Source organism: Limanda limanda, chromosome 9 (assembly GCF_963576545.1).
Source record: "Limanda limanda chromosome 9, fLimLim1.1, whole genome shotgun sequence".
Lineage (NCBI taxonomy): Eukaryota > Metazoa > Chordata > Actinopteri > Pleuronectiformes > Pleuronectidae > Limanda > Limanda limanda.
Genome location: NC_083644.1, coordinates 28,941,437 through 28,962,594, shown reverse-complemented (window position 1 = coordinate 28,962,594; position 21,158 = coordinate 28,941,437). Strand labels below are relative to the sequence as shown.

The 21,158-nt window shown below is 39.5% G+C and overlaps 2 protein-coding genes across 8 annotated transcripts in view; both read left to right on the top strand.

Moving 5' to 3' along the window:
* ptprfa (protein tyrosine phosphatase receptor type Fa) overlaps positions 1-450 on the top strand; it is a 151,839-nt gene extending 151,389 nt beyond the window's left edge. For all 6 annotated transcript variants that reach the window (XM_061078475.1, XM_061078473.1, XM_061078474.1 and 3 more), the window contains 2 exons: positions 108-243; positions 382-450. In XM_061078475.1, coding sequence (XP_060934458.1) covers positions 108-243; positions 382-450 — 205 coding nt within the window. The remainder of the gene's footprint in view (positions 1-107; positions 244-381) is intronic.
* A 5,110-nt stretch (positions 451-5,560) lies between these two features.
* The window catches only part of kdm4aa (lysine (K)-specific demethylase 4A, genome duplicate a), a 28,564-nt gene continuing 12,966 nt past the window's right edge, over positions 5,561-21,158 (top strand). Inside the window, exons 1-13 of one of the 2 annotated variants that reach the window (XM_061078938.1) lie at positions 5,561-5,668; positions 6,935-7,104; positions 9,736-9,911; positions 10,086-10,200; positions 10,457-10,650; positions 14,042-14,091; positions 15,464-15,567; positions 15,672-15,809; positions 16,019-16,251; positions 16,851-17,005; positions 18,890-19,284; positions 20,423-20,525; positions 20,668-20,852. In XM_061078938.1, the coding sequence (XP_060934921.1) occupies positions 6,967-7,104; positions 9,736-9,911; positions 10,086-10,200; positions 10,457-10,650; positions 14,042-14,091; positions 15,464-15,567; positions 15,672-15,809; positions 16,019-16,251; positions 16,851-17,005; positions 18,890-19,284; positions 20,423-20,525; positions 20,668-20,852 (1,986 nt within the window). In that variant the 5' untranslated portion in view covers positions 5,561-5,668; positions 6,935-6,966. Of the gene's footprint in view, positions 5,669-6,934; positions 7,105-9,735; positions 9,912-10,085; positions 10,201-10,456; positions 10,651-14,041; positions 14,092-15,463; positions 15,568-15,671; positions 15,810-16,018; positions 16,252-16,850; positions 17,006-18,889; positions 19,285-20,419; positions 20,526-20,667; positions 20,853-21,158 lie in introns of both variants that reach the window. The other variant, XM_061078937.1, reaches the window with a different exon arrangement.

Here is a 21,158-nt window from a genome sequence, read left to right as displayed (position 1 = left end):
ACAAATAAAAAGCTAAAATGTCTGCACAAAAAACTAGTCACTACGGGGCTACAGTGCTACTGAACAATCACCTTTGTAATAAGGATCTAATATTGTGTGCCAATTAGTGTTGGTGTTGGGCGGACCGGTGTGTTCATCACCCTGAGCATCATCCTAGAGAGAATGAGGTACGAGGGAGTGGTCGACCTCTTCCAGACTGTCAAGATGCTCCGCACTCAGAGGCCAGCCATGGTGCAGACAGAGGTATGATATTCTGCTGCTGGACAGCACCAGAAACATAACTTAACAACAGATGCAAGAGAACGTTGTGTTAATAAAAAGTGTGTCGGAATCAGAATATCTCCCACTTACAGTTTGTCCAACATATTATTTTCTTATTAGGAACAGTACCAGCTGTGCTACCGGGCTGCTCTGGAGTATCTGGGAAGCTTTGATCACTATGCAACATAACCCTCACCCAGAAGGAACTGGTGTCTCCTCTGAGCCATATTCACTTAGCTCCATCAGTCCCTTTGGCCTGATGTGGAGGTTACAGAGGACTGTGTGTGTGTGTGTGTGTGTGTGTGTGTGTGTGTGTGTGTGTGTGTGTGTGTGTGTGTGTGTGTGTGTGTGTGTGTGTGTGTGTGTGTGTGTGTGTGTGTGTGTGTGTGTGTGTGTGTGTGTGTGTGTGTGTGTGTGTGTGTGTGTGTGTGTGTGTGTGTTTGTTTGTTTGTTTTTTGGCATGAAACGGGAGAAGAGAGGAAGCCGGACAACCTCCCGTGGAACCATGATTATGCCACAGACCCAACACCCAAACCTCTCAGAATCCAACCCTGAATGACCTTTATCCATGCCTCATTCTCCTATCACTTTCTGATCTGCCTCTTCCCAATAGCAAAAATATATTTCTGCTATTATCATTTATATTCACCATTACTATGTTATTAATATTTAGAAATTATTTTGTAATCACTTGTATCACTTACACTGGTTATTATATGTCTTAATCTTTATATATTTTTGTTAGCACTAAGAACATGTATTTTCAAGATGCTCAAAGTTATTAACACTGGAGAGCGTATACTCACAGCTGCTAATGATTTAATTTTGATAGTCTAATGTTATCATTACTGTATTGGCCCTGTTCAGAGGAAAATGTGGCTTTGAATTCCTGCTTTCAAGTCAGATCTATGATGATGGGGATAATTTTCAAACTATTGACGATTCACAGCTGAACAACTGCTTTTGTGAAAACAAAAGGGGTTAGGTTAGGAATTCCCAAGACCTAAATTTATGACAAGATGTTATGTTATGAGAACATTCAGTAACCATTCAATGCTAAATCTTAATCACTGTGTTTTAGATGATAAACCTTGATACATAAGGCTGACTCCATTCTACATATATTTTCATTTTTGTCAACTAATCAACACAATGGAAAGTGACTCTTATTTCGGATTTGCCCTCTCATCTCATGACTTTGCTTTTCTGTTTGCATACATAGCTTTACAGAGACATGAAACAAGCCATTCGGTGGATCCCATTTCATGTTATATAACAGCTTATCTACTTTATCCCTGTGGTGCAAAAAGACAAACAACTAACTTATTGGTGGATCTCTGGCTTTACTGGATGAGATGACAAAGTCAGATGGTTCTGGATGAAATGAAGTCATGCTGAGGTCCTATCTGTTATGTACATGATGTGTTTTCTATTTGTTAAAATTATTAAAATGTTGTTGTTAATAAAGTTGAATAACTGGGTTTGTAATATAAAGGTTCTGTTTCACTTCTTATCTCTGTGACAATGTTGGGTTACCTTTAATCATCGTAGCGGGCGAGACCCCACCCCCACTTACCCATGAACTACCTGGAGAACATGGGGGAAAAGTCCATGGGGCACAAGACCTCAAACTCCATCTTGACCACATTAGAGAACGATGGGGCTGATAAATGCTAACAAAAAGCGTGCTGTACTTTGCACATTCAATACATTGCAGCCTCATTTCTTATACTGTGTAAGATGCACCAAGAGCTGTTGGCTTTGTCACTATGTTCTTCACTTCCTAGAGTCTGTATGCGAGGTAGAGCCTTCAGGTACAAGAGTTGAAGTCCCAAAAGATTCTATTTTTTTACCTTTACTGCACAAGTTATCATCTTTTGGTAACAAGTTACTATCTTGTGCGCACAAGATATTTATTTTGTGGGAACACCATATTTATTTTAATAGGATGTTTGTGTTGTAATTAGTCAGATCCAGACAGCCACCAGATTTGAACCATAGCGTGGGGAAACCTCAAGTTTTATTTTCACCTGGGAATGTCACACAATGAAGTTCTTGTTGCTCATGCACAGAGATACAGGATTGTCAGCAATCAGTTGCTGCACATATTGAAAGATAACAGCCTCAGGGAGGGAAGGAAGGACTACTTTTCAATCATAATACTTGAGAATTGATCAAACTCAAGAATCGACCAGTCATGTCTTTACTACGCACATATTCACTCATATTGACGTATTTATATTGATTGATTGATTGATTGAATATTTATTTAAGCCTCGGAAGACACATTGAGGGATAAGACCCTCATTTTCAATGGTGCCGAGGGTACAATAAAAAAGTTGATACATTAAAAGTTAATACATTGAATAAATAGGAATGAAATAAATATGCATATATATACACAGTAATACAAGGTATAAAACAATTCGTCAAAATACTATGGCAAAGTCAACTAGCAGTTACAGTCATTGCAGGAGAAGTCAGCTGTACATGAGATCAGACTCGAAAACTCTGTCAATGAAACAAATGAGCGCAACTTTAAAGATTTTTGGACCTCATTCCAGATGTAGGGGGCTTTATAATAGAAAGCTGTCTTCCCCAAGTTGGTCTTAACACGAGGTACATACATTGAAAGCCAGCTCTGGGAGCGAGTATTGTGGGTCCCACAAGATACTTTGGTAACTTGTTCCCACAAGATAATAACTAACTCATATTTTGGGACTAAAGGGGCTCCGTTTAATTCTTCTCAGCAATTCTAGGTTTTATAAAATAACATTTATAAAACTAGGGCTACGTTGTAGCACTTGCGGGCCCGAGCACCTGCACGTTGAAGCCTGTTGCGGTCGGGGGAGAGAGCGGTCGATGACCAAGCGCACGTCTACGCGTTGGATGCGTTTTCCTCTCTGTGGCAAGGATAAAAGCTTCACTTCCTGTAGCCACCAGGGGGCGCTGTGATTTAAAGTCATGATTTCTGTGTAGATGTCATCAGGCTGGGACTCTAGTCTTACATGTCTAGTTTGGACTCAATTGGACAATAAACGCTTCACTTCCTGTAGCCACCAGGGGGCGCTGTGATTTAAAGTCATGATTTCTGTGTAGATGTCATCAGGCTGGGACTCTAGTCTTACATGTCTAGTTTGGACTCAATTGGACAATAAACGCTTCACTTCCTGAGGCCACCAGGGGGCGCTGTGATTTAAAGTCATGATTTCTGTGTAGATGTCATCAGGCCGGGACTCTAGTCTTACATGTCTAGTTTGGACTCAATTGGACAATAAACGCTTCACTTCCTGTAGCCACCAGGGGGCGCTGTGATTTAAAGTCATGATTTCTGTGTAGATGTCATCAGGCTGGGACTCTAGTCTTACATGTCTAGTTTGGACTCAATTGGACAATAAACGCTTCACTTCCTGTTGCCACCAGGGGGCGCTGTGATTTAAAGTCATGATTTCTGTGTAGATGTCATCAGGCCGGGACTCTAGTCTTACATGTCTAGTTTGGAGTTGATTGGACAATATATGTCCGAGTAAGGAACCTCGTGTTTTGATGGCGTTTAATCAAACTTCGACGCCACGGTCACACGGCCTTAAAACCATATGAAGATCTTCAGGGGGGGGGGCTGTTGATACACACATGTAGTTTGAGTGAGATAGAACCATGAACACTGAAGTTACAGCATTTCGTGTTTAACGGCGAGTTGATGAACTTTGACGCCACGCCACGGTCACACGGTGTGACGAAAAAACAATCCCTAAATCATTTTTTATCTCCATCTTGTTGTGATGACACTCATCTGAATTTAAAGATGAACTGATGAAAGCCCTGGGACAAGTATGTCAAAGTAAAAATGTGGAATATGGTCAAAATGGCCACTAAATCCAAAATGGCGGACTTCCTGTTTGGTCTAACATATCGATCCAAGAGACTTATTTGTTTGTTATGAAAAGACACATGCCATAATCAATTTTTGTACATGTCAACCAATCGTAGTGCCGGGGCTGCCCTTTAGGGGGCGCTAGTCAGTTTTTTTGCCACGCCCATTTCTTAAAACCATATGAATATCTTAAGGGGGGGGATGTTAACACAGACGTGTAGTTTGAGTGAGATGGAACCATGAACACGGAAGTTACAGCAATTTCGTGTGTCATGGCGAGTTGATGAACTTTGATGCCACGCCATTAGTATGGCGTTTGACGAAAAGTCACAGTAATCTTATATCTTCATTATCAATGTCTTGAGACCCATTTGATACAGTTTGACATGGTTGAGGTCAGTGGATGAGGAGAAATACATCCAAGTGTAAGACATGCAAAAAAAATACATTTCCTGTAGCCACCAGGGGGCGCTGTGATTTTAAGAAATGATTTCAGTGTAGATGTCTTCAGGCCGGGACTCTTGTCTTATGTGTGTAGTTTGGATTTGATTGGATCATGTATGTGCGAGATACAGAAGCTCGTGTTTTGATGGCGTTTAATCAAACTTTGACGCCACGCCAAGGTCACACGGTGTGGCGAAAAGTTGATTTTTTCAGTCAACTTTTTTCTCCATCTTGTTGTGATGACACTCATCTAAATTTAAAGTTGATTTGATGAAAGCCCTGGGACAAGTACGTCAAAGCAAAAATGGCCAAAATGGCCAAAATGGCCACTAAATCCAAAATGGTGGGCTTCCTGTTGCGTTTTTCATAATGCCCTTTGTGACTTTTTTTCATGATTAGTCACGATACACCTCTTGCCCGATTTTGGTGAAAATCGGTTATGTGGAAACCTAGGGGCTGGGTTCCAGGGGGCGCTGTTGAGCCATTTTGCCACGCCCATTTCCAAATACACCAGAATACGTAAATTTTCACCACTCTCTAATTTTCTGCAAAGTTTGGTAAGAAGTTCAGCATGTTAAAGCCCTCAAAAAGCCAATTCACTTTAGTCACAATAATAATAATAATAATAAGAAGAATAATAATAAGAATAATCCTTACAATTTCAATAGGGCCTCTCACCATTCGGTGCTCGGGCCCTAATAATAAGAATAATCCTTACAATTTCAATAGGGCCTCTCACCATTCGTATAGGGCCTCTCACCATTCGGTGCTCGGGCCCTAATTAAAATGCTTGGCACTCAGAACCTGGTGCAGTTCATCGATCAGCTGAACTCTGAAACGAAAACACAGAAGAGGCATGGGCTGGAAAACACAGCAATGTTATTGGATGGGCTGGAAAAGAGGCCGCCTTGATTGGCTGGATGAACCACCGAACCCCCTCCTCTGAGTTCATGTAAACAAACACACACTGAGCATGCGTGACTGGAATAATGGAGGACTGTTTCCTCTACTCGGACTGATGATGTCTGTGTTTCTACTCTTACTACCTGTGACCTGAGTAATGAACAACTCGTCGACATTTCAGCGTGTGTAAGTTGATGTTTACTGGTGTAGAACTGCCTCGTTTGTTTGAAGAGCAGGAGCGCCCCTGAGTTTGTGTGCGAGAATGTGACGCTCAGTGTTTGCTAGTAGGTTAGCTGAGAGCGCAGGCAGCTGTCACAATCCTGTCCCCGCTGCTTCTACTTTCTATAAACCATTATCCGGTATAAAATGGACACTCACGATGTCTGCTAATGCTATTTACTGGTCGTTTAATACTGAGTGTGACAGTAGTTTGGGTTTTGTTGACTACACTTTTAGTTCCTGATTTGGAGAAAAAGCTATCTCGAAGTTAGCATGTTAGCTAGCGGACGAGCTAAATATTTCTTTCTGGAAACAGGGCTGTGAGTGGCCCACCGTGTTTGACAGACGTCATATTCACACAATCGCAGACGGAGAGCGGCAGCAGTTCGGATTCGCGATCCTCCTCCACATCTCCACGGTTACTCCGGAGTTTCCTGATGTTGGCTTGGGGTTTGGAAGCTAAAAGTTGCGTCTGTTTCGCGAGACTGTTAATGCACATCCCAGACTAATGTGGTCAAGATGGAGTTTCAGGTCTTAAGTTATGTAGTTGTCACGATAATTGCTAAAATAACTGACTGTTCTGTATTATTACACGAGCAGGTGCTTTGATCATTTTGGATCAATTTTTTCGTGTTTTCATAGATAGATAAAAAGTATCATTCAGGTGTGTGGTGCTTATTGAGCTCGACTTTGTCTACTATGGTCTAAGTAGTGTTAACTTTTTTTTTGGAGCAAAATTATTCCTTTCTTATCAACAAATAGTTTAAATCTAAAACCTTACAGAGTTTAAAACAGTGCATGATGTGTATTTGTTAATCTAGTCATGGCCAGATGTGGTGGTCTTTGAGCTAGTGGTGATCTAGATGAAACAAATAAATTGTGAAATTGAGGTTGAGCATATTCGACAAGAATTTGAGCATCATTAAGACTGTAAATAAGTTATCAAGTACTTTACTTATAAAACTCTAAATGGTCTAAGAGCAGAGGATTTTTCTGAAATTGTGATCTCTTAACTTTCTCCTTTTAAAACTCATTAATTGTAGGGCAACTTAAGCATTGAGGCAAATATGACAGTCAGTGATTGCACTGAACTCGAATAGGGTGGGAGTAACAGGGATGCCCGTCTGAAAAGTCTCTAAGATACTGCTTTAATGTGAGTCAGACAGTGACAAACTTGTGACTGCTAAAGTAATTTACATATTTATGATCATGACTGTGATTTCCACCAAGCAGATTTAAAGTCAAACAAACAGTCCTAAGACAAGATGACCACAGACTCGCAAGCCCAAGGCATCGCCCCCAGGATAATGACGTTCACTCCCTCCAAAGAGGAGTTCAAGGACTTCAGCCGGTACATTGCCTATATGGAATCACAAGGAGCACACAAAGCTGGAATGGCAAAAGTAAGTAGCATCTTTTGAGATTTTTCAGGTTATTATGATCTGTTCTTTTGACTGATTATTGGTCCTTTAATGTAATTTTTACGATATAGCAGCTTATACTGTTTGTTAATTGTATAATATATAGTTTTACAGTATTTGGTATCTAGCAAGGCCAAACCGATGTCTTACCGATATTGGAGAGGTAAATATTTCTCATATCAAAATTGTCACTATCAAACCCTTATGATAAGATTTTATAAATAACCGAAGATTAAAAGAAAGAAAATACAAAAAATATATTCAAATTGAAGTAAGAATACATTTTTTCTGTAAAATGTAAATATAAATGCACATCTGTTTAAGTATTGTATTGATCATTTTATACATCTAAAAAAAATAAGTAAAACTTATTTGTTGCGACACGTTTCCAACTGCAAAAGGTTTTTCTGCATTGTTTATAGTGTCAAATAAAAGTTTTGATATGGGCGAACATTAATGCCAATACCCATTTGTCTTTGAAAAGCTCATATTGACTGCTTTTTAATTAGCCAACCAATAATAAATCATGCCCTAGTTATTAGTTCACAGTGAACAGGCCAATCAATACAGACAATACATAAATATATGGAAGAATGATGGATGGACATTTCCATCTTTCCGGCTTCAGATGAAAATACAACCCATAACCACAATCAAATCCATGACAAATATGATAATTAAGTCTGTGGGTATACGTTATGCTGATCGATAAGTGGGTATACAGTTGCAATCAGAAATATTCAACCCCCTCACCTCAATAGACATTATAGTGATGTGGATGACAGATAATGACAATAAATGACAAAAAACCTCATCAAGCAACAAAAGATATTTATTGATGCTTATTTTAGTTATTTTGACAACAGAAGTTGACTTAACTTTGAAGTTCAAATGAAAAATGTAACTCTTTTAACACATGTGGATTGCAGTATTATTCAACCCCCAGCTTCAGTAGTTTGTGGCGTATCCTCCAACTTTTATAACTTCTAACAAACGTTTTCGGTAAGTGCGGCAAGCTTCTTACACCTTTCACCGTGCAAAAGCCTCTAGCTCAGTGATGTTTGATGGCTTCCGTGCTGCAACTGCCTTCTTTAAATCCCACCAGAGATTTTCAATCGGATTTAAATCTGGTCACTGAGAAAGCCACTCCAGGACATTCCAGGATCTTTTTCTCAACCAAGCTTTGGTTGACTTGGAGGTGGGCTTTCGATCATTGTCTTGCTGGAAAGTCCAATGATCACCAAGGTTTAATTTTTCAACAGAAGGCATCACATTCCTCTTTAAAATGGCCTGGTATTTCACTGAATCCATGATGCCAGGTACACGATCAAGATTGCTAGTTCCTGCCGCAGAAAAACAGCCCCACATCATCTTTGACCAACCTCCATGCTTGACTTTGGGGATGGTATTCTTCTGGTCATAAGCCTGTCCTTTTGCACGCCAGACATACCGCTGGTCCATACGTCCAAACAGTTCCAGTTTGGTTTCATCAGTCCAGAGAACTGTCACCCAAAACTCAGGAGTCGTATCCAAATTCCTCCTGGCATATATATCTAGTCGACATTTGATGTTCCCTGTGGTCAAGAGCTGAGTGCGTCTTGGAGTCCGGCCATGAAGTCCTTTTTTATTCAGTGCACGTCTTATAGTTGCCACTGAAGCATTTGTAGCAGGCTTCATCAGGTCATCCTGTAGGTGTCTTGCAGTCACACAGGGGTTTATCTGAGTTGTTCTGACTAAGTTGCTGAGGGTCCTTGATGAAATGTTGGGCTTTCTTCCACGGCCAGGCAGGTTTGCAGCTGCTCCATAAGTGTAAACTTCCTTATAATGTTCCCAATGGTGTCTCTTGGAATATAATTTTTTGGGGAAATCTTCTTCTACCCAAGGCCTTTCAGGTGTGATGAAATAATCTCCTCTCTCAGCTTTTGTGCAAGCTCCTTTGTCTTTCCCATGATTGCAACTCACCTTGAATACCTTCATGGGTGGGGTTTATATATGCATCACAGCTGAAGCAAATGAGTTAGAGTTCCCAAAGGCTTAATTATGTTTCAACTCCACTTTAGGACAAAAAAACTGTCAGACAGCTTTAAAAACAACAATATTATATAGGGGTTGAATAATTGTGACATGGCTATCTTAACAAAATATACTGCTACACACAAATACTACATCATTCATTTTCCGTGTTGATTTTCTGTATCACTCTACTCATAAAGAAGTCATCCGAAGCAGAATTTTGCTCTTTGAGCAAGATTCTGTCAACTTTAATTGATAAATCCTTATACCGTATACCTGCCTACACCCTGCATTATTCCCTTGGCAACAAGGCCAACACATGCCTGAAAACAGCATAAGAGACAAGAACTTAATTAATTAAAATGTACATACATTGCATACCATTTGGTATTGCTGAAAATCTGCTATCACAGAAAACTCCTATGTTTGATCTAATCTGATTAGGACGGATGAGTTTCACTGACGGTACCAAAGTTGAAGCAGTAGTCGATGATTATGGAGGCATGCATGTTGTCTTGATATATTTTCAACATGTCATGGTCACAGCTCTACTGCTCTCCTGCTGCTGTCATTTGGTTTTGTTCCTTTCATCTCTTGCAGGTTATTCCACCTAAAAGCTGGAAACCTAGACAGACATATGATGACATCGATGACCTGGTGATTCCTGCTCCCATTCAGCAGGTGGTGACGGGTCAGTCAGGACTGTTCACCCAGTACAATATACAGAAGAAACCAATGACCGTCAACGAGTTCCGCAAGACCTCCGACATGGACAAGTCAGTTTACATAGTCAAATGACAATTGACAGTTGTTAAATAATAGTTTTTCAGATATGTCAAATATTAGAATGAAGACAACCTGATGCAGTGTGATTCTTCCATAAGCATGCCTCTTCGAAATGAGAATTCTGAATGTTTTCACTGAAAATCTCTTAACATTTGTCTATGCAGGTTCTGCAATCCTAGATTTGTAGATTTCGAAGAACTGGAGAGGAAGTTTTGGAAGAACCTGACCTTCAATCCGCCGCTATATGGGGCTGATGTCAGTGGAACGCTGTATGATCCAGTGAGTGGTATTGGGCTAGATAATGCCAACAACTCTTAACTGTGCTAGAGAAACCCTTCAAAGTTATGCTGAAACTCCTAACCATCTCTTATCATTGATTTCTTGGTCAGTTTAAAATACTATATGCTGCATTTTCATTTTTTATGTTTTATTTTTTTGGGGGAAAAGTGAAAAGCCTCCCATTATTATTTATGTATTATCTGATAACACAAGTGTTATTGTAATTTACAGCCTCTGCTGAATCCTTCCTTTTCAGGATGTGACTGAATGGAACATTGGCTGTCTCAACACCATCCTGGATACTGTGGAGAGTGAGAGTGGGATCAAGATCAAAGGAGTAAACACACCATACCTGTATTTCGGGATGTGGAAGAGTGCCTTTGCATGGCACACTGAGGACATGGATCTGTACAGCATCAACTACCTGCATTTTGGAGAGCCTAAGTCCTGGTACAGTTAAACCTCTTTTGTTTTTCAAATATATTACAAAAGAAATACTATTTGAACATAGGACAGTGGTCCCCCCCCCCCAATAGACCCCCCCCTTCTGAAATGCTGGACCATGTTAACATTTTTATAAAACAAAATGTTTATAAATGCATTGAAAGTGAAACCATGCAGCTTGGGAAAATACTAAAATATATGTAGCAGTGTGGCTGGAGCCTTGCATCACTCAAATGTCAGGTCTTATCTTTTATCTTAGTTTCTCATTGGTCCAATAAAGATTGTCCGCTATCTTAAACTAAACCACAGTGTGTTTGAGGGATATTGAGGATGAGTAAATTCTCTTTACGATTTGCCAGGTTTCCTCAGGAATTATTTCCTCCAGGTCTTTTTCCCATTTATTTTTAAGAGTATCCTAACACGTCTGGTTGAGCATGTTTTGTAATGTGTAAATTCTGATTATAATTTGTCTAAGTCTGCTTTACATTTAGAAATTAAGTCCAGCAAAGATGCAAAAGGACACAATGGGAAGCATACAAATCTCCAAGATGTAAATAACTAAAACAATATGACAGCTCTTATTTATACTGGGTTGCTTTGTAAAGGATGATATGTGATTAAAATATTTAATCAGATTATGGTGATTAGTCACGATTAATCACCATTTCTAAGTGCCCCGAAAAATCTCCCTTTTCTGTGGATATTGTTGTGGGAACAGAAAGATAAATGACAGAAGGTGGAAATATACATTTAAAATTTGTTCTCTAGACATGTCCAAATGATAAGAGTTATTAAGATTGAAAAATGTAATAAAATCAAACTAAAACATATCACACCATAATTAAATGTGGCTGTCTCTTTACTATGCCTCTGATCAATCAAAGGATAATCTTATTTATCAAACTCAAAGATAACCCTTATCCTAAATAATTGGGGCATCTTAGTATTTGCTCTCCTTTTTTTTTAACAAATATAGGATGGCTGAATACAACTTTTTTCTTTTCTTTTTTAAATCAAACAAACAATAAAACCTTTAAATCTGAAATCTGAATCTGAACCCATCTGTAGAAGCAGTGTTTAGCCAGTTCACACTTAAAAAGAACAAGTTACAAGTTCAGTTCATGCAGATGACAATGAACTAGTTCACGTTCATAGCTTGTTTCGTATTGGGATGATTTAGGTGCCAAACGAACGGTCATGTGTTTGGTTATGAATGGATGGTGTCAGATCATGTCTGCGAGTCGCTCAGCTCATTTTAACACTGAGTCTTGACTGTGAGCGTCACGTCTCGTGTTGTACTGAGCACATCATGTTGACTTGTCATTGTTTTGATGTTTAACTGCAGCCTCATAAACTCTTGAGTGAGGTTACTTCATGTGCTCATCAGGTCCTGACAACTAGTGATGAGTGTTTATTAGTTCAAGTGAGAGCAGAGTGGAGGAGGACACAGAATCTCCAGCTCGTTACAAACCAGCTGCAGCTTCTGCTCTGATCACTGACCAGCTGAGACCAGAGAAACTCTGTGTTTCACTGTTCTTCTACAAAGTCACTGACCGGCTGCTTCACGTGAACGAGCTCTGGTTTCACTGCGTGTGTCGCTCTGAGCGAGTGAGTGAGTGGGGGCGGGTATGGGTACATGAAGCGGGTCATTCTGCGCAAGCGTCGACGGGTTAAAAAAATGAACACGTTAATCCCACAAATTCATCATCCCGCATTACACGTTAATTTTGACAGCCCGAGAAAAAAACCTATTGAGCAGATTCATCTTAACCATACTTATTCATACCATTCACACCATTCATATTGCCGTCATAAAAAGAGACTTTATGCTCTGAACCCCCCCGGACGAATCCCCTAAAGAAAAGAGCTTTTTGTCAGGGCTAATGCAAGTGGTTCAATTTCAGCAGGAAATTAAATGGGTGAAAGAGGGCATCCCTGTGTAGAATCTTGCTTATGCTAAAAGTAGGTAGATGGGTTAATATTGGTGCATACTCTGGCCACTGCGAGAGTACATAGAATTTTGGGACATCAAATCTTCCAGGGCAGAGGTATTGATTTTTATAGATCTTTGTATTGTCTGATCTTGCTCATTGTTGAATGGTTTGATTAACAGTTCTTTGGCATAGCTGGAGAGCAAGTTTTTGTCCAGATTTTCCTTAATGTTCATAGGGGATTGTGTATTAGGAATATGCATTTTCATATTCAAGGGGCCTTGATTTGTAATGACTATGGCCAGATATTCACATAAATTTTTTCTATTTTGTCAAAGAAATCTTTTTTCTAATGAACTAGGTAAAATAAAGAGTTTGCCCTGGAGGTACATCGGCTATGTCAAGGTTGTGCCTATTTGGACAGGGATGGTCTCTCAGAAATGCTCTGATGCATAACAAGAGAAAGTGAGGAGTTATTGCCAAATATCAATCAATCAATCAAATTGTATCTGTGTAGCCCATATTCACAAATCACAATTTGTCTCATGGGGCTTTAAAAAGGTGGGACATCCTATGCCCTTAACCCATCAACAAAAGTCAAGAAAACTACTAAAAAAACCTTTAACAGGGTAAAAAGAACATAAAAGGAGAGAGAGAGCCACATGTGAGGGATCCCTCACCCAGGACGGACAGAAGTGCAATTGATGTCAAGTGTAAAGGAGAACATCATCGAGAGAAGGTTATTAGCACTATTGATAAGAATAAACAATTATTAGAAAATACAAGTTACTGTGTAGTCATATCTGGTAAATGAGAAAAGAAATTGGCGAAAAAAAACAAGATCGTCCTATTTAGGGGTGGAGACGCAGGCTAGAATAACTGGGTGTGTATAGTTTACCAACAGAAATTACATATCACCCAGCCAAGTAAGCTTGAAAATTTGCTGCAGTGAATGGGGTATTTTTTCTCATCATATAGCTAATAACCCTTGACTTAGAATTTAAGTTGGCTTGAAACATCTGACCAGGGTATTTCCTACTATGGTGAGAGTTATCAGACAGCGTGTGTGGGTCTCTCTTCTCGTGCAATGTCGGCATTAAGCCGTTTCAAATGCGAAAAAGATAATTAATTTTTTCACTGGGTGATTGAGCAATGTTACATCTCCGCTTACTAAGTTAACTGGGCAACAATCATACCATCTCGTACTATTTATAAAAAAAAACTCACGTGAAACTTTTTTACACAATATTAATTGCTGCTAAATAATTATTAATTATTGAAAATGCTGTCATATAGTCAAGGTTCCGATACACTGAATGGAAACCGCACTAAGATTAAACTATCTGTTTCAGTTCGTTTCTTCAAGGCAAACAACAAGCCAAGGTCTCATCCAAAGTAAAACATGAAGGCAACGTTTGCTCTTCTGACATTATCATAATTGATAGACTTTTACTTTTTCTCCTCAGGTACGTTGTCCCACCAGAGCATGGGAAAAGACTGGAACGACTTGCCAAGGGTAAGTTGTGGAATCTTGCAGAACTTCTTAGGTTGAATTTAAAATTCTACAACATGCACTCACTGACCATTGACACTCTTGTTTCTCAAATTTTTAGTAATGGGTGCCACAGGTCTCCATCTTGTCATACTCTTTGGTTTTAAAGAGGAAGTCAAACTGCTTTCAGTGAACCTTTGTACAGTATGGAAAGTACCTCTGAGACCACAACAGCAATTATCTGTACTCATCCCATTTAGAGTTTAAATTAAAAAACATGAAGTAGGGCTGCAACTAACGACTTTTCTGATAGTCGATTAGTCACCGATTATTGAAACGATTAATCGACTAATCGGATTATGAATGACACAAATTCTCAATTGCTCTAATTTAGCAAACAGCTTTTAAATTTAGCTTGAGGTTGTTGAGCATGTGATGACTGAAAATAAAGACAAAAAAGACCGATATTTCATACAAAAAAAATGTCTTTCAAAAAAACTTTGCTGCATACATGGGTACTGTTTACACAAAAGAAAACATTTAAAACCAAGGACAGGCAAAGTGCTAACAAAACAATATTTAATTTAAATTCAAGTTTCCCTTTTTCCCAAGTTTCCCTTTTTCCTGTAAACCAAGAACAGGCCAAGTGCTGATACAATAAATAAAAATAAATTAAAAATCAAGTATCCATTTTCCCTGTTAACAAAAAGGACAGGGAAAATAACATTAATAAAAACATCAACAAACGAAACTACAGTCTTCTTCGGACTAAATAATTGTGATTTAAAAAAAGACGTTTGTCAGGCAATAGGGTAACATTACGCTTTTAAACTTGTTAACAAAAAGTTTAAACCATATTTTTGTTATGGATTCTTGAATCCTGCGCACAGGTATATACGTTTATATTTAACATCTTACTGAGGCGAGTCCGCATCGTCTCTGTTACGATGTCAAACGTTCCTCCTTCTCAAATGCTCGTGTCCTGCTTCCATGGAGAGCAGGTCCGCCGCACAAATATTGCAGGTAGTTTTTTTTCGGGCTATGTTAAGAGTGGAGTTCTCCCGAACTTTTGACTTCCTGGTACGCGATGCAGCGGCGCCATTGCTCAATGTTTTGTGGATTTTGCACATGCGTGACTTTCAGAGATAGGAAGGAAGTGAGATGGCTCACTCCTCAGCTATTTCCATCAGCACCTCCGGTAAAATGACGTTTAGTTCAGCTGCACGGCATGAAAAACACGCGTTATGACGTAACCAACGAATCATCGACGAGTAAATTCGTCGGCGACTATTTTTGTCTTCGATTTTTGTCGACAACGTCGACTTATCGTTGCACCCCTAACATGAACCCAAGCACAGTGTGAACTGACGATGTTAGTGGTTTCCTTTATTTCCAGGTTTCTTTCCAGGAAACAATCAGAGCTGTGAAGCCTTCCTGCGCCACAAGATGACTTTAATTTCACCCTCTATTCTGAAGAAATATGGCATACCATTTGAGAAGGTGACCATTTCAATCATTAAATAATGTAAATATTAAGATTAAAAAATATAAATAAACTTAAATGGTGTCAACCCTTGTAACTGCGTATTTTGTTTTATTTTCAGGTCACTCAAGAGGCTGGGCAGTTCATTGTGACTTTCCCGTTTGGCTATCATGCTGGTTTCAATCATGGCTTCAACTGTGCTGAGTCCACCAACTTTGCCACACAGCGATGGGTTGATTATGGAAAACAGGCAACACTGGTACACATGATCAGCTGTGAATATTAATATAGTAATTCATCACATATAAACGCTCCAGCCATATTTAAATATCTACCAGAATGTCTGAATTACTCCAAAGAAAACTGTCAACCTTAACAATAAATGCAGATTTCATCAGAGCATTATTTTTCACTGCTACTGAGTACCACAGTTCAATCATGCACTAATGTCTTCATTCATTCTCCCAGTGTTCGTGCCGTCAGGACACAGTGAAGATTTCCATGGATGTGTTTGTACGCAAGTTCCAGCCAGATCGTTATAAGTTATGGAAGGCAGGGAAAGACAATACTCCAATCGACCACACCAAACCCACACCAGAGGCTGCTGAGTTTCTGAAAGAACACCAGTCTGAGCCTCTAAAAGACGGTTCTAGTGAAGCTAGATCTGAGGAACACACTGCTTCCATCCAACATGACAAAAGGTCTGGATTTACACTCGCTACTTACACGTCTTCATAGGCAGTGGTTAGTCAATTGTAGACAATGTTATTGATCAATAATCCATTATTGAATGCCTTAAATGTCCTCCATGAAGCCTTTACGTAACCTATTTTCATCACAATCAATATCAATCTTTCTTGATCTTAATACTATGGTGGAAACTCAGCCTACTGGTGATCTAATGGGACCTTTTAGTTCCATTACAAAAGTACGAAGAACTAAAAGTTCCAGGAAGGTGGCTTCTGATTCCGTACACTACAAAACTTGGCCTTTACTGAAGAAGCATTGTTCTAAAGGCTTAGCCAACTATCTGCAATAGTCATCACACTTTTGTAATAACCTTTAACATAGGAAATACTTTACTGTGCATCACAGCTGATCTGAGAACATTGCTCTAAGTTGCCACTGTGTGGAGATGTACCATTTTATGATATGGACTAGGTCATTGAGAGTGGTGATTCAGTAAGGGGACCGCATTGGAAAGACTCGACCTCACTCAGGATTGTAGCTTGACTTGTCACCATCTCATGAAAATGTGTTTGAGAACTGTCAGTCTTTACTTATGTCTGCTATGCATTAGTTCAAGGTTTCAGACTGGGACAAAGCGTCAACTTGAAGTTGTTGAAGATGTCAAACCTGAGCTGATCGTGAAGGAAGCTGAGGAAGTGGAGCCAAAGAGAGCCAAGTTGTCAGGAAAAGGGTCTCCAACTAAAGTCTCTGTCAAGCCAGATAAAGGTACTGACTACACTGTTAGTAAGGTCTTCGTTTCAAGATCAGTTTCCTGTCTTTTAAGACAGGAGCCTCTCAGCCATAGCTCTGGTTGTCTTTTGACCTGATATAAATATTTGTAGGTGTTGGGTCGTTCTATTTTATAGTTAGAATTGTCTAAACTGTAGAGCCAATAACATAGCTAAATAACAAATAAGTAACTATACTGTAAAACCAGTGGTAACCAACCTTTTCAAGTCCAAGATCACTTTTTATGTCCAAATGTAAGTGGAGATCTACCAGCCGATATCTCCACCAAAAAAAACCTCAGGAGGATCGTTTTTTGCAATTTCTAATACAACAGGCTCACTGTGTTTCTTTTGTTTCATACAAACAAAAGAAAGACAGTTATGCAACTTAAAATATATTTAATATATTTATACATAGCGTTTGCCTTGAATATGACTATAAATGTGACTACTGTATTTTCTTGAAAAAAGTAGTGCTATATACTCAAATAGACACCAGTACTACACAGTATTAAGCCGTGCATCTTCCGCTACTGCAATTTTTTCACAAGAAAACCCTTTTTCAGAGTGCTTTTGTTTTGAAACGGGTACAGGAAGTGTTGCAAATATTCATCTGTGACATTCGACAGAATAAAACTTGTCAAAGATAATTTTCCTGTCTGTTCTGCTTTGAACTGCGAGGAATGTTCCTGTCAAATATGTGTTTTGAACATACATACAAATACACAGGTCGTTTAGGGACAGGTGCCCAAATCTCCCTGGATTTTGGTACCCAACAGTATTTCTAATGACCACTGAAGCTGTTTTATGCAAGTTTTTATGTAACTTATTTTGTTATAAAATTCCAAAGCAATATTTATATGCATATTTCATAGAGAAGATACTACAACTGGTAACTTGTAACACTAGAAGTTCTGCCTACTGGTTATTTGCTGGCTTAGTTAACAATCTGCTTTTGAACATGGTCATATGAAAGGGACACAGATGAAGCATTGGTCATGATTATGGGGCAATGAGTTAAATGCAATGGTAAACCGCAAGGTAAACCTTACAGAATATAATCACATAACTATAATAAATGAGAGGTAAAATCAAAATATTAAAACAAGGCTAAGAAAAAGCATTGCAGTTACTGTCCTGGCACGATGGGACACACAATTTTGTCTGAGAATTAGCTAATTACTGTATGAAATAAGACTGCTTCCAAAACAAAGAATTGAACAGATGATCTGACTATGTGACATAACCTATATGAATAGAAGAAACGTGCCAAATTAGTTCAAACATTTTGCTCGCAATCATTTTCTTTTACATCTCAAACAAAAAAAAGACTAACGCCGGGTTAACACCGGACGCAGAAGTGCCATTCTTGCGCGTGCAGCCACCTGGCTGTTCACCACGGACCGGCATTTCTCTGCGCCGGTAAGCCTGTGATTCTGCTTTCTCCGCTTGTTGTTGTATGTAACCCGTTCAATGTTGGGGTTCCGGGGTAGATGATTGTTTTCATAGCCCCCCCCCCCACCCTTCCCTCTCTTTCTCTCTCTGTCTGTCTGCTTGTAGTGGATGGGCAGATGGGGAAATGTCATCATTTCGGGCAAAAATTCGGGAAATTGAAATTCTGGGATAACAGCAGGAAAATTAAAAATATGGAATGCATACTTGATCATTTATATCATATATTTATAAGATGTCATTCATATCATTTAAAATCGGTTTTCCGTGTGTTTTCTGGCACGATATGCTTGAACGAGCGAAAAAATAGACCAGGCAGGGTGTGATCCCTACAGTATAACAAACATACACAACAGACATCCTGGATTTAATGCATGTAGTTACATTTGTAGTTGCAGTAATATGGAACATTCTCTAACTCTTTTAACAGGAATTTTCCAAATGGAGCCTAAAAAGGAGAAAGACACCAGGCAACAGTCCAAATCTCAGTGCAAAGCCGGCGCTAAGAAAACTTCAAATAGACGGAACCAATCAAAAAAAGAGAGCAGCAACTCAGCCGACATCTGTCCTCCTGATCCTTCTGAGAACCAAGTGGTGGCTCTGAGCCCTGACAAGGCAGGCAACAGTGTGGACCCTCAGCCAGGCACCGGCTGCAGCCCAGCACACAGGCTGTTCCAGAGAACACTTAGCCCTGCAGACGTCCTGCACGTCCACAGCTACGCAAAAGGAGACTACGGAGAGGGCGAAGCTCTGCCCAAGGAGGAGAAGAAGAGTGAGGGCATTGACAACGAGGCGGAGAAAGACAACAGACCAGTTAGCAAAGCAGTGAGATACAGATGCTACACACACGCACTTAATACCTATTACACATGTTAATGGAGCAGAGCTCTGATTTCAGAAAGTGAAAAAGTTATGTGATCTTTCTGCACTCTTTCTGTTGTGAACCTTTTCTGCACTGGTTAAGAGAGGTTTATGAAATCTTTGTTATGACAAGGTATGGATACTCACTAATAGTTACTCTCAATTTGTATCATCCTGTTAACTCTGTGTGGGATCCACACTTGGAAAGATTGCTTGTATTTCAACCTCAAAAACAAATTACTTGTTGGACTTGTGGCAACAAGCATTGGCTATAGAAAAGTGTAACCGCAATTGCCATTGGCTGTAGAAAAGTGTAATCGCATTTCTAAATGACTTCAGAGTTTATGAGTTATTCAGTCTTCAGAATTTCAATCCCAGGGACTATTAGATACTGGGTTTCAGTATCATCCTTAATTAAGACTTTAGTCTTGAATCCATAGCAATGATAGAATCACTGCCCTCCTGTAGTTGTAACTTTAATTTCCAGAAATATCAAATTCAAAAATGTGTTTTGCCTTTAGCCTCTTCAGGTTTCCTATGTAGAATTACATCAGCACTGCCAGGTTTGATGAATGATAAGATGACTGTATGTCACATGACCAGTTATCATAGTTTTCATTTTTGCATTATCATTGATCATTGTTTTCAAAGGTTAACATCAAACGTAAGAAAAATATTTGATGACAGAATACAAAGCTTTGTTAATATTTGACAGTTGCAAAAATTGCACCATTATACACACTTTAATCATAACAGGGAAACAAATTAATTGTCATACACAATTGACGAAATAGGCAATTGCTCTTGTAGTTGTCCCCAACACCACGTAATGGCCCCCAAGGGCTCCAATCATCTATAGGGAGATACAATTTAAGTTAGTTCGTTTTCAAATGATGGAAAAGAGCTCAAATCTTGTGTTTCATTAAGACACGGTAAAGTCATTTCAGTGTCTAGTTGTTAACTTTGACCCTCACTCAAGAGGTTCCTGACACCAACCAGCAGCCACTTTGCAATTGGAGTTGTGTACTTTACCAGGATGGTCTTCTGGATAAAATTTCCAACATGGATCTCGATGCTTACATTTGGTAACTTTCTCCAGCAGGTGGAAGAAGAGGTGGCTGATGTTAGAGATGTACTGTCAGAGAGTGATCTGGGACAGCTGCCAGGCCACCATCCACTCATAAAAGATGGCATGAGTGATGACGGTCAGTAACATCAACAGTAACAACTCCGGTGGAATGCCACACCACCACAATCGATATTGGCACTCAATATGAATGAAAGATTTGTAAGATACCCTGTGTAGTTAGTTCATCTAATTATGAATTTTAACTTTGTGTTGTGCAGAGGCTCCAGAAAAGACTCCCCCTGTAGAGGAGGGTGGTCTGGAAGGGGAAAGCTGGGCCAAACCCCTGGCTCACTTGTGGCAGAGCAGACCTCCCAGCCTGAAGAAAGAGAGAGAGTACAACCAGCGCATGGGCTCCAAACCTCCATACTGCTCCGTTTGCATGCTGTTCCACACATACCAGCAGGTAACGTGCACCAGGCAGACTAGCAGTCCTCTGTGCAGCTACACCACAAGTAGAGCACAGAACAGCAAGTATCTTGTAGTAAAACAAAAATCTCTATTAAGTCCTTTATTGGTGGGTATTATTACAGATGACCTTGATGATGGGGTTTAAAAAGGTGACCATTTCAGAGGCAGGTAGTAGAGTTGCTAGCTACCTTGTGGAAAATATAGGTCAAGTGTTTGGAGGGTGGCCCTCCTCAGTGAACAGAAGTCAGATGGAAAGAAGGAGATACCTATATTTTTTAATGCACCTCACACTAATCCAATA